Here is a 13,496-nt window from a genome sequence, read left to right on the forward strand (position 1 = left end):
GCCGCGGGACTTGCTAGCGCACGCCAGGGGCTACAACATCAAGACCCGGAGCGCGGCCTTGCATCGCCCGGCGCGGCTTTAATGGCCACGGGACTTATTTACCATCGCCCGCCGGGGGTTTTGACTTTGACATCGGGGGGAGAATGGGGAGTGCAGGGGAGAGATAAGACTTTGCCTTCCATCACAGTGAGGAGGAGATTCGCTGTGATGGATGTTTGTGTAAACTGTGTTGTGTCTTGGTTCTTCTTCTTGTTTGTATGACTGCAGAAACCAAATTTCGTTTGAACTTCTGGGTTCATAGAAACATAGAAATTAGGTGCAGGAGTAGGCCACTCGGCCCTTCGAGCCTGCACCGCCATTCAATATGATCATGGCTGATCATCCAACTCAGTATCCTGTCACTGCCTTCTCTCCATACCCCCTGATCCCTTTAGCCACAAGGGCCACATCTAACTCCCTCTTAAATATAGCCAATGAACTGGCCTCAACTACCTTCTGTGGCAGAGAATTCCACAGATTCACCACTCTCTGTGTGAAAAATGTTTTCCTCATCTCGGTCCTAAAAGATTTCCCCCTTATCCTTAAACTGTGACCCCTTGTTCTGGACTTCCCCAACATCGGGAACAATCTTCCTGCATCTAGCCTGTCCAACCCCTTAAGAATTTTGTACGTTTCTATAAGATCCCCCCTCAATCTTCTAAATTCTAGCGAGTACAAACCGAGTTCAAATGACAACAAATAAAATCTAATCTAATCTAATCTAATAGACACTACAATGTTCTTTTCTTTTACTCGATTCAATCAGGTAAAATGTGTTGTTGTGAGGTATAATTAAAAAAAAAAAAAAAGTATCAATTAAGGGTAAACAAGCAAGGAAATGTCATTTCAAGGTATAATTATCAAAAAATCTGTGTAAAGGATACCTCTCTAATTAGAGTGAGTAAGCACGGAACAGGTATCATGTTACCAATGGTGTAGGTTTAATATAACATATTTTCAATATGACAAGTGTAAACAAGCAAGGATTTGGGTCATTTTAAGGTATGTTTATCACAAATTTTCTGTGTAAATTAAGAAGTGACAAGCAAGTAAAATGTGTTTTAAGAACAATTAAAAAAAATATATAGTATAAATTAAGGATGAATAGGCAAGAAAATGGTGTCATTTCAATGAACAATTATCAAAATATTTCTGCATAAAGGGAACACAGCCCCCTTTTACCCCCATCAGCGGCATTGCCCCTTGGAATCCTAGCTGGGGACAATGCCCCCCAGGGCCCCCATCTCTCTTCCTCTTTTTTCATTTTGTTCCTGTCTCATGCCTGGCTGCTCTTTCAAAGTTTCCCAAACCTCTGGCTTCCCGCTCACCTTTGCTATGTTATACATCTCTTTTATTTTTACACTGTCCCTGACTTCCCATGTCAGCCACGGTCGCCTTTTACTCCCCTTAGAATCTGTCTTCTTCTTTGGAAGGAACTGATCCTGCACCCTCTGTATTATTGCCAGAAATATCTGCCATTCGCTGTCATCCCTGCCACGGTCTCTTTCCAGTCAACTCTGGCCAGCTCCTTCCTCATGCCTCCATAGTTCCCTTTGCTCCACTGTAATGCTGACATTTCCAATTTACCCTTCTCCCTCTCAAATTGTAGAAACATAGAAACATAGAAAATAGGTGCAGGAGTAGGCCATTCGGCCCTTCGAGCCTGCACCGCCATTCATGGCTGATCATCCAACTCAGTATCCTGTACCTGCTTTCTCTCCATACCCCCTGATCCCTTTAGCCACAAGGGCCACATCTAACTCCCTCTTAAATATAGCCAATGAACTGGCCTCAACTACCTTCTGTGACAGATAATTCCAGAGATTCACCACTCTCTGTGTGAAAAATGTTTTCCTCATCTCGGTCCTAAAAGATTTCCCCCTTATCCTTAAACTGTGACCCCTAGTTCTGGACTTCTCCAACATCGGGAATAATCTTCCTGCATCTAGCCTGTCCAACCCCTTAAGAATTTTGTAAGTTTCTATAAGATCCCCCCTCAATCTTCTAAATTCTAGCGAGTACAAGCCGAGTCTATCCAGTCTTTCTTCATATGAAAGTCCTGACATTCCAGGAATCGGTCTGGTGAACCTTCTCTGTACTCCCTCTATGGCAAGAATATCTTTCCTCAGATTAGGAGACCAAAACTGTACGCAATACTCCAGGTGTGGTCCCACCAAGACCCTGTACAACTTCAGTAGAACCTCCCTGCTCCTATACTCAAATTGTAGATTAAAACTTATCATATTATGGTCACGACCTGCTAATGGATGTTTCCGCTGGTGGGACTCAGAATTAAAGGCCGTTCTTCTAGGGAGAAGATGAGGAGAGATTTCTTTAGTCAGAGTCTGGTGAATCTGTGGAATTCTTTGCCACAGAAGGCAGTGGATATTTTTTAAGGCAGAGATGGATAGATTCTTGATTAGTACAGGTGTCAGAGGTTGTGGGGAGAGGGCAGGAGAATGTGGTTAGGAGGGAGAGATACGTCAGCCATGATTGAATTGTGGGGTAGATATGATGGGCCAAATGGCCTCATTCTACTCCTATTCCTTATGACTTTAATTCCCTGCTGCCTATTCCTTTTCATGTGCCCATTAATTCTCATTCATCCACCCAACACCCACCTTCGCAAGGATAATTTAATCACCGATTGACCATTGAACCAGCGTGTATTAGGGACATGGAGGGAACCGAGGCGGTCACGGGGAGAAGGCGTGAACCACACGGGCAGCACCCGAGATCAGGATCGAACCCGCTCACCAGAACTAGGAGACAGCAGCACTACTTGTGTCACTGCGCTGCCCTATTATTACACGCATCACAGGGATCAAATCTACACAAGATCTGGAAATCGAAACTGGAAAGCCTCACCAGAACTCCAGAAATCTTCTGTTGCTGTTCCATTCGCTGGATCTCTGATTTCTTTTTTGTGAGACTGGATGGAAGATTTAATCTGATCCTGGGATTGTGATTGAAAATCGGAGAATAAAAATGTTAGATCATAAAGAAGGAATGAAACAATGATGTGATCAAAATCGGTTTGCATTTACCTTGTAGTTTTTAACAGCTTCTTTAACCGGCATGAAGCGGTGATCTCTGTGTTCCCGCCCAGCTGCACAAACCACACAGATCAGCTTCTTGTCAGTTTCACAAAACAGCTTCAGTTCTTCCTGATGTTCCTCGCACTGAAGTTTATTTTCCTCCTCTGTCCGATTCAGGCTCAGTGTTCGAGCTTTCTCAGACAGTCTCGCCAAGGCCCGATTCACCCTGAGGGTGCGGTCTGTAAACACCTTTCTACATTCCGGGCAGGAGTTTCTCCCCTCCCTGTCCCAACTCTGTGTGATGCAGGAGCGGCAGAAGTGTTCCCCACACTCCAGTGACACCGGATCGGTGAAGAAATCCAGGCAAATGGGACAAATCACCTCCTCGGTCCAACTCTCGACTTCATCTTTCGAAGCCATTTTAACTCCACCTCTTCCTAGTTCAAAAAGCATTTCCTTTCGCGTAAATGCTGACCCCCTTGCAGAGCCGTGAGTGTCCACCGCTCACGCTGCCGTCTCGGGGAATGAATGTAATTCGGCTGCAAGCGTTTAGTGTGAAGATGCAGAAACGTGGAACCGCAGATGCTGCTTCACAATAAAAAGGCACAAAGTGCCGGATGAACTCAGCGGGTCAAGTAGCACCTCTGGAGAACATGGGCAGGTGATGTTTCGGGTCCAGAGTAGATATAAAATGCTGGAGAAACTCAGCGGGTGAGGCAGCATCGTTCCTCCACCTACAATCAGTCTGAAAAAGGCTCCCGCCCCGAAACGTCGCCTGTTCCTTCTCTCCGTATGACAAGGAAAAGGCGATGTTTAAGGTCGGGACCCTTTTTCAGAATGATTGTAGGTGGGAGGACGATGGAACGGAGGGGGCAGGACAAAGCCTGGCTGGTAATGGGTTGACACCGTAGTGGAGGGAGGAGGAGATGAGGGAGATGAGGGATGGGAGGGGAGGGAGGGAGAGATGAGGGGGAGGGAGGGAGAGATGAGGGGGGGGGGCTTGAGGGAGATGGAGGGAGGGGGAGGTGGAGATGAAGGATGGGAGGGGCAGGGAGATGAGGGGGAGATGAGAGGGAGGAAGGGGGAGATGAGGGGGGCGGGAGATGAGGGGGGAGGGGAGAAGGGATGGGGGAGAAGGGATGGTGGGGGGAGATGAGGGGGACGGAGGAAGGGGGGGGGGGGGAGTTGATAGGCAGACGGTTTGAAAAAGACCTGAGATGAAGAGACGGAAAGGAAGTGTGTCACAAATTGATTGACGACGTGCGAATTGTGTCCTGATTTTCAAACACTCTTCTCCTCAGACGGCCAAAGGTTGTGCAGGTGCACTGAAGGCGCTGGTGAATTTCACCATCAATGTCTGCCTTCCTCTGGGAAGAGGAGCGCCGGCCACAGGACCCGAGGGTCATCATCGTTACGACCATTTTAAAGGAAGGAGACAAATCCACCCGCGGAAACTATGGAGGGTTCTTCTCCCGCTCTCGACCGCAGGGAGGGGTCAGTTACACATTAAACTGTCCTGAATATAGATGAAAGCGGAGAGTAGCGCTTGGGACAATATAAGGCAGGATAAAGAGCTGGGAAAAACTGCAGAGTAGATTCACGAAGATGGTGCCAGGATTTGAGGGTCAGAGCGAAAGGGAGAGGTTGGGCAGGGAAGGATTTATTAATTGGAGCGCCGGAGGCTGAAGTGCATGGGATCAAGAGGTGAATGGATAGGGTGAATGCACAGTCTTTTACCCGGAGTAGTGGAGTCGAGAACTAGAGGACACAGGTTTGTGGTGAGAGGTGCAAGATTTAATCGGAACCTGAGGAACAATATTTTCACACAGAAGGTCGTGGGGAAATGGAACAAGCTGCCAGAGGAGGTCAGTGAGGCTGGACAACAACGTGTGGGCGGGGTTTAGGACCCGGGGGATCGCACTTTATTGCGCTTTATGATCACATTTACAATAATAGAATAGTCAAAAAATGACTGAATGACAATATTATCACACTCAATATTTCAGATTGCATTTTGCTTACATGTTGCAGTGCATCGAACAGTGTCACTCATTTTTCACTTGCTGCTACCAGACATCTCTTGGCTTTAACCAGCCTGTCAACATCAGGGATCAGTTCCTGGGCAGTCTCTTAGCACGGCACACACACAACACTCTCTCTCTCACTCTCACTCACACATACACTCTCTCTCTCACACACACACATACTCTCTCACACACACACACACACACACACACACACACACACACACACACACACACACTCACACTCACACACACACACACATACTCTCTCACACACACACACACACACTCACACACACACACTCACACACTCTCACACACACACACACTCTCACACACACACACATTCTCTCTCACACACGCACACTCTCACACACACATTCTCTCTTCACACACACACACACACACACATTCTCTCTCTCACACACACACACAGTCTCTCACACACACTCTCACACACACACTCTCTCACACACACTCTCACACACACACTCACACACACACTCACACACACATTCTCTCTCACACACGCACACTCACACACACACACACACACACATTCTCTCTCTCACACACTCAGTCTCTCACATACTCAGTCTCTCACACACACTCTCACACACACTCTCTCACACACACACACACACACTCTCTCACACACACACACACTCTCACACACATTCTCCCTCACACACACACACATTCTCTCTCTCACACACACACACTCTCTCACACACACACACTCTCTCTCACACACACTCTCTCACACACACACACACATTCTCACACACACACACACACACTCTCACACACACACACATTATCTCTCTCACACACACACATTCTCTCACACACACTCTCACACACTCTCTCTCTCACACACACAATCTCACACACATTCTCTCTCTCACACACACACACACTCTCTCTCTCCCACACACTCACACATTCTCTCTCTCTCTCACACACACATTCTCTCTCTCACACACTCTCACACACACATTCTCTCTCTCACACACACTCTCACACACACACTTTCACACACACACACTCTCACACACATTCTCTCTCTCACACACACTCTCACACACACACACACTCTCTCTCTATAACACACACTCTCCCTCTCCGCTGCCCCTTTAACTGCTTGTGCGGCCTCTGCCACTCAAGCGCTGGGGAGCGAGCGGGGACAATCACGCCAAGGTCCCGCCCTCCCTCCGCTGCGATTGGCCGACACCAGCCGCCGCTACACTCCACGGTCCCTCCCCCGCGCTGTGATTGGTCCAACCCGCTGTCCATCACTGTCAGCATCATATACTGGTTCACAAGGATAATCCCAGCAATGAGTGGGTTTAACATTTGATGAAGTTTGGCCGCACTGGGTCTGTACTCACTACAAGGATGATGGGGAGCTCATTGAAGTATATAGAACAGTGAAAGTGGACGTGGAGAGGATGTTTCCACTAGTGGAGAGTCTAGGACTAGAGGGCACAGCCTCAGAATTAAAGGATGTTCTTTCAGGAAGGAGATGAGGAGGAATTTCTTTACCCAGGGGGTCGTGAATCTGTGGAATTCTTTGCCACAGAAGGCTGTGGAGGCCACAAGTCAGTGGATATTTTTAAGGCAGAGATAGATAGATTAGTGCGGGTGTCGGGTTATGGAGAGAAGGCAGGAGAATGGGGTTAGGAGGGAGAGATAGTTCAGCCGTGATTGAATGGCGGAGTAGACTTAATGGGCTGAATGGCCTAATTCTGCTCTTATCACACATGACCTTACAAACCCGCACATCTTCGGGATGTTGTAGGAAATCGGAGCAACTGCAGGAGACAGAGATTGGCTTGGCATTGTACTGTTCCACGTTCTGTGTGGGCCGAAGAGCCTGTTCTAGTTCTACATGGCCATCAACACCAAGAGGCCCATTGTATCACCCATTCCCAACATTCAGCTTTCTTCTTCTCCCTTCAAGTAATTTCCGATTTCATTCCTCCCTCCTTTTTACACTTCCCAAGTCAGACCTTTGCAGCCCTCTTCCGAACATCAATCCCAATTCATTCACTCTGATTTAGCAAACCTGTAGCACTTAGAATTCCTTCTTCATACTAAAGAAAGCTCTCGACCCCGAAGCGTGGGCTGTCCATTACCCTTCACAGGTGTTGCCCGTGGGAAGAGAGGTTGTTTCAACCTTTAGATTTTCACAAAAGTATTTCTGTTCCAATGAAGGCCGCAGTTAATGCGTTGAAATGAACGGTTCAACAGCTCTGATTTCAGTTGCTATTTATTTCACTCTGCACACATTTGCACTCCCCCTGGTTTTATTTCCGCGCTCACTGGGATTTTATATCCTCCATATTTCCAGACACCCTCTCCCCTGATTCTTAGTCTGAAGAAGGGTCTCGACCCGAAACGTCACCCAGTCCTTCGATCCAGTGATGCTGCCTGTCCCGTTGAGTTACTCCAGCACAATGTGTCTATCGTCGGTGTAAACCAGCATCTGCAGTTCCTTCTTATATATATATATATGTTTACATATTCTGTTGTGCTGCTGCGAGTAAGTATTTAATTCTGTCTGGGACATGTGATGATAAAACACTCTACACTCTTGCATTGAAAGCATTTGTAAATACTTGTGCCCCCTAACTGCTGGTTAGCGCTTGCATTTTGTACATGATTATATTCTCTGGAAAACCTTCTTCAACACTCCCTCACAATGTTCCAATGCACATTATAAGCAGATGGCACTGTGCTGAATGTCGCAAATTGTCACCAGCAGATTGAACCATCAAACTTCCATCTTCACAAATTATTGTGGACAGGTAACACCTACCCAAATAAAATTACAATGTCATTAAGCTGAAAGCGTGCAGAGATATTTTATGAGGATGTTGCCAGGACGCGAGGGCCTGACCTACAAGGAGAGCTTGGGCAGGCTAGGACTCTATTGCTTAGAGCGCTAGAGACTTGGGGGCGATCTTATAGAGGTGTATAAAATCAAGAGGGGAATAGATGAGATGAATGTGCAGTCTTTTGCCTCGAGTACATGAATAAAGGAGCGTATCACATAGATTTAAGGTGAGAGGGGAAGATTCAATAAGAACCCGAGGGGCAACTGTCTCACACACACAGAGGGTGGTGGGTTTATGGAACGAGTTGCAAGGTATGTCTACTTTGACAAAGTTCTCGTGCTCTCTCCGACGAGAGTTCTGCAACACCCTATTTCGCTGCTCCTCCTCTGCGATCACCCCTGCTCGATCCACCCCTCCTTGATCCACCCCTGCTCGATCCACCCCTCCTTGATCCACGTCTGCTTTGATCGTCGTTTTCACACCATACCCTTCCATATCTCTCGTTTCCCTCTCCCGACTCAGTCTCGACCCAAAACCTCACCCATTCCTTCTCTCCAGTTCCCTCATGTTCCCTCTGAACCTTTCCTGTCCATGTACCCGTCCAAGTGTCTTTAAAAGCTGATATAGTACCGGCCTCAACTACCTCTTCCAATGGCTCTATCTATCATTTTTATTTTCAAAATCTCAGACAGAAGCAACAAGAGGGAGTGGGAGCGAGAGTGCCCCCTTTTGGAGGGGGGGGGGGGTGAGAAAGTTTAAAAATGTAAAAGTTATAAAATGGATTCAGCTGTAGATTTAGAAACATAGAAAATAGGTGCAGGAGGAGGCTATTCGGCCCTTCGAGCCATTCATTGTGATCATGACTGATCGTCCCCTATCAATAACCCGTGCCTGCCTTCTCCCCATATCCCTTGTCTCCACTAGCCCCTAGAGCTCTATCTAACTCTCTTAAACCCACCCAGTGATTTGGCCTCCACTGCCCTCTGTGGCAGGGAATTCCACAAATGCACAACTCTCTCGGTGAAAACGTTTTTTCTCACCTCAGTCTTAAATGACCTCCCCTTTATTCTAAGACTGTGTGGCCCCTGGTTCTGGACTCGCCCAACATTGGGAACATTTTTCCTGCATCTAGCTTGTCCAGTCATTTTATAATTTTATATGTTTCTATAAGATATCCCCTCATCCTTCTAAACTCTTCTAAAGTCATTTAGAAGCAATAAAATGGATGCTTAACCTTTCTCCCACTACACTAGTGACAGTTCTGCACAATAACATAAATGTTTTGCCTTCTATTACGCAAGCAAGATTTCAGCACAGTAACACTCGATATTTTTGCTCTATGACATAAGCAATCAGAAAAATGTTCAGACAATGGTTCTTTCCCTCTGCTCCACAGATTGCAATGTACAAACAATAGATCAACAAGGTCAAAAAACAAGAGTGCTTGAATCTGCAAAAAAATAGCTCCTTCAGCATAACCATATCTGGGCTAAGCTTTCCTCTATCTGAAGAACCTGTCAATCCTAACAGGCAAGAGGCTGTACAGTGCTCTGTAAGATAAAGAATTGTTGAATTGCTGATTATTGGGGTATAAATATATCCGTTTGAACATTACCTCTGTGTGTGGGGATAGAGTGAACATTTTACATACTGTGAGAGATGACTGCCACTCCCATCTGGGCAAAATAAAGATTTTACTGCTTTATTACTAATTATTGGGTTGTTATCTGTTTGAAGCAAAAACAAACCTTAACAGGGGGGTCCGGGGACCATCGGGGCAGTGGTCCACATCCGGCATGGAATCTCACACCCCGCACACTCACACTTATGTAAAACACACGCACTCATACACACACATTCATATAGTTACTCACCCTCACGCACATACACACACACTCTCTCACACATACGTACACACACTCATACTCACAGGCTCACTCTTACACACTCACTATCACACACTTATACATTCTCAAACATTGGACCCGGACTCACTCACACGATCACACACAGACTCTTACACACTCAAACTAAAACATACACACTCACTCCCACACACACTCAGATACATACACATATCCACTCACACGTACAGATACTTACACACACACTCATACACAAACACGCACTCTCACACACACCACCCAACCCCAGCAACTCTCCCCACCCCCACCCCTCCTCGCTCGGCCCCTCGGTCACGAGTCTTCCTTCTCTTGGTGCCTGGGAACAAAAACAAGAGAGGGGCGGAGTTGAGGAAAGGTGGCAGTGGTGTGAGCGGGCTGACAGTGACAACGAGATCACACCCCTCCCCGACACTCCCACACCGCGGCATCGGTTCACCAGCGAACCCTGGGCCCGATCCCTGCTGTTGTGGACCCAATGGGTCGAAGGGCCTGAATCACCGAAATAAGATTTAATAGCTACCTGAGGTTTGTGCAAGTTTGTAGGTTAATGGGCCTCGGTGGATTGTCCCGAGTGTGTGCAGGATAGGACTAGTGTACGGGCGATCGCTGGTCGGTGTGGACTTGGTGGGCCGAAGGGTTTGTTTCCACGCTGTATCTCTTGACTACACTCCCACTGACGGTGACTGTAGGGGTGGGGGACGCAGTGCCCACCATGAACTCCCCCTCACCTGGGTGTCACGGTACACCAGTCATTGAAAGTAGGCACGCAGGTGCAGCAGGCAGTGAAGAAAGCGAATGGTATGTTAGCATTCATAGCAAAAGGATTTGAGTATAGGAGCAGGGAGGTTCTACTGCAGTTGTACAGGGTCTTGGTGAGACCACACCTGGAGTATTGCGTACAGCTTTGGTCTCCTAATCTGAGGAAAGGCATTCTTGCCATAGAGGGAGTACAGAGAAGGTTCACCAGACTGATTCCTGAGATGTCAGGACTTTCATATGAAGAAAGACTGGATAGACTCGTCTTGTACTCGCTAGAATTTAGAAGATTGAGGGGGGATCTTATAGAAACTTACAAAATTCTTAAGGGGTTGGACAGGCTAGATGCAGGAAGATTGTTCCCGATGTTGGGGAAGTCCAGAACAAGGGGCCACAGTTTAAGGATAAGGGGAAAATCTTTTAGGACCGAGATGAGAAAAAAAAATTCACTCAGAGAGTGGTGAATATCTGAAATTCTCTGCCACAGAAGGTAGTTGAGGCCACAGTTCATTGGCTATATTTAAGAGGGAGTTAGATGTGGCCCTTGTGGCTAAAGGGATCAGGGGGTGTGGAGAGAGGGCAGGTACAGGATACTGAGTTGGATGATCAGCCATGATCATATTGAATGGCCGAGCTGGCTCGAAGGGCCGAATGTCCTACTCCTGCACCTATTGTCTATGTTTCTATGTTTCACCGCACCCACCTGCAGCTGGTACACGTGTAGAAGACTGTCTGCCCCTCATCTGCCGAGCGTGTCTGCCGGGTGTGGTACACCATCCCCTCATGCCCGCAACGGGAACACTTGCGGTCCACCTGTGGGCACAAGACCCGCCGCCGTTAGTGGAGGCCCCACGGGGCGGCACGGTGGCGCAGCGGTAGAGTTGCTGCCTCACAGCGCCAGAGACCCGAGTTCGATCCTGACCACAGGTGCAGTTTGTTACGGTGTTTGCGCGATTTCCCCGTGGGTTTTCCTCCCGCACTCCAAGGACGTACAGGTTTGTAGGTTAATTGGCTTGGTGTGATTGTAAATTGTCCCCAGTGCGTGCAGGGTAAAAAGTTAGTTTGCGGGGATCACAGGTCGGTGCGGACTCGGTGGGCCGAAGGGCCTGTTTTCCTCGTTGTATCTCTAAACTGATCAACTAAACACGGGGGCTGTGCCACCTTGTCTCCCTAGAGCTAGAGGGTGGTTCTCTGCAGGCGGGGTGGGGTAGGGGGGGCAATGAATGTGCCCGCTGCCGACTCAAGGGGCTATCGGACACGGCAAGCCATCGCTGGAGAACTCCAGGCTCCATAACGGGTGCAGGTTGTGGATAAGGGGCACGATGGCGCAGAGGTAGAGTTGCTGCCTCACAGTGCCGGTGACCCGGGTTCACTCCCGACTACGGGTGCTGTCTGTACGGAGTCCGAACCCGTGATCTGTGTGGGTTTTCTCCGAGATCTTCGGTTTCTTCCCACACTACAAAGACCGACAGGTTTGTGGGTTAATTGGCTTGGTATAAATGTTAATTGTCCCTAGTGTGTGTAGGATAGTGTAAGTGCGCAGGGATTGCTGGTCGGCCTGTTCCCGCGCTGTATCTCTAAACTAAACTAAGGGACGGGGTGGCGGGAGGGTGTGGGGTGTGGGGTTACGGTGGGCGGGTGAGGGGCGCTGCGCTGGGTTTTTTCTGCCATCCGATGCCCGCGGACACTCACCTCCGGCCCATTGGGCTCCCTCGCCTCGTCCTCCATGTTCAGGGTGGCGCGCAGCGAGTCCGGGTCATTGAACACCACCTCCGACAGTATCTCCGTCCCTTCGAACGCTGCGGGAGAGAAGAGGACAGCGAGTGAGCGGGAGGCAGGGAACAGGGGCTGCAACTGGCAGCAGGTATAATATAGGTGCAGCCCCAACACAACCAGTGGCCCAGGAATAAATACATCTTCATAAGTCATTGGAGCGCAATTAGGCCATTCAGCCCATGAAGTCTACTCCACCATACAATTATGGCTGATCTATCTTTCCCTCTCAACCCCATTCTAATGCCTTCTCCACATAACCTTTATATACAGACAAGGCCAACAACAGGCCAAAAGAATTGATTGAAAGATACATAGTAACATAGAAAATAGGTGCAGGAGTAGGCCATTCGGCCGTTCGAGCCTGTGCTAATCATATATCCGACTTTCCCATCCAAGTCATAAAAATATGAAATAAACATAGAACATAGACAATAGGTGCAGGAGTAGAGGCCATTCGGCCCTTGGAGCCTGCACCGCCATTCAATATGATCATGGCTGATCATCCAACTCAGTATCCTGTACCTGCCTTCTCTCCATACCCCCTGATCCCCGAAGCCACAAGGGCCACATCTAACTCCCTCTTAAATATAGCCAATGAACTGGCCTCAATTACCTTCTGTGGTAGAGAATTCCACAGATTCACCACTCTCTGCGTGAAAAATGTTTTTCTCATCTTGGTCCTAAAAGATTTCCCCCTTATCCTTAAACTGTGACCCCTTGTTCTGGACTTCCCCAACATCGGGAACAATCTTCCTGCATCTAGCCTGTCCAACCCCTTAAGAATACAACCCCTTTGTACGTTTCTATGAGATCCCCCCTCAATCTTCTAAATTCTAGCGAGTACAAACCGAGTCTATCCAGTACATATGAAAGTCCTGACAGCGCGGAAACAGGCCCTTCGGCCCAATGAATCCATGCCAACCATTGATCTCCCGTTCACACTATTTCCACCTTATCCCACTTTCTCATCCACTCCATACACACGAGGGGCAATTTACAGAAGCTAATTAGCCTACAAACCCGTGTGCAGGAAAGAGCTGCCGATGCTGGCTTACACCTTAGATAGACACAAATAGCTGGACTAACTCAGTGGGTCAGACAGCATCTCTGGAGACAAAG

The 13,496-nt window shown here is 48.1% G+C and overlaps 2 protein-coding genes across 4 annotated transcripts in view; both read right to left on the reverse strand.

The window, feature by feature from the left end:
* LOC116990128 (zinc-binding protein A33-like) overlaps positions 1-13,496 on the reverse strand; it is a 1,164,093-nt gene that overhangs the window by 67,630 nt on the left and 1,082,967 nt on the right. The gene's annotated exons all lie outside the window — the stretch shown is intronic.
* Positions 9,619-13,496, reverse strand: part of polr1h (RNA polymerase I subunit H) — a 7,856-nt gene continuing 3,978 nt past the window's right edge. Inside the window, exons 3-5 of the mRNA XM_033047692.1 lie at positions 12,294-12,400; positions 11,305-11,414; positions 9,619-10,161 (exon numbers count right to left, since the gene is read on the reverse strand). Coding sequence (XP_032903583.1) covers positions 10,137-10,161; positions 11,305-11,414; positions 12,294-12,400 — 242 coding nt within the window. The 3' untranslated portion in view covers positions 9,619-10,136. The remainder of the gene's footprint in view (positions 10,162-11,304; positions 11,415-12,293; positions 12,401-13,496) is intronic.

Source organism: Amblyraja radiata, chromosome 30 (genome assembly GCF_010909765.2).
Source record: "Amblyraja radiata isolate CabotCenter1 chromosome 30, sAmbRad1.1.pri, whole genome shotgun sequence".
NCBI lineage: Eukaryota > Metazoa > Chordata > Chondrichthyes > Rajiformes > Rajidae > Amblyraja > Amblyraja radiata.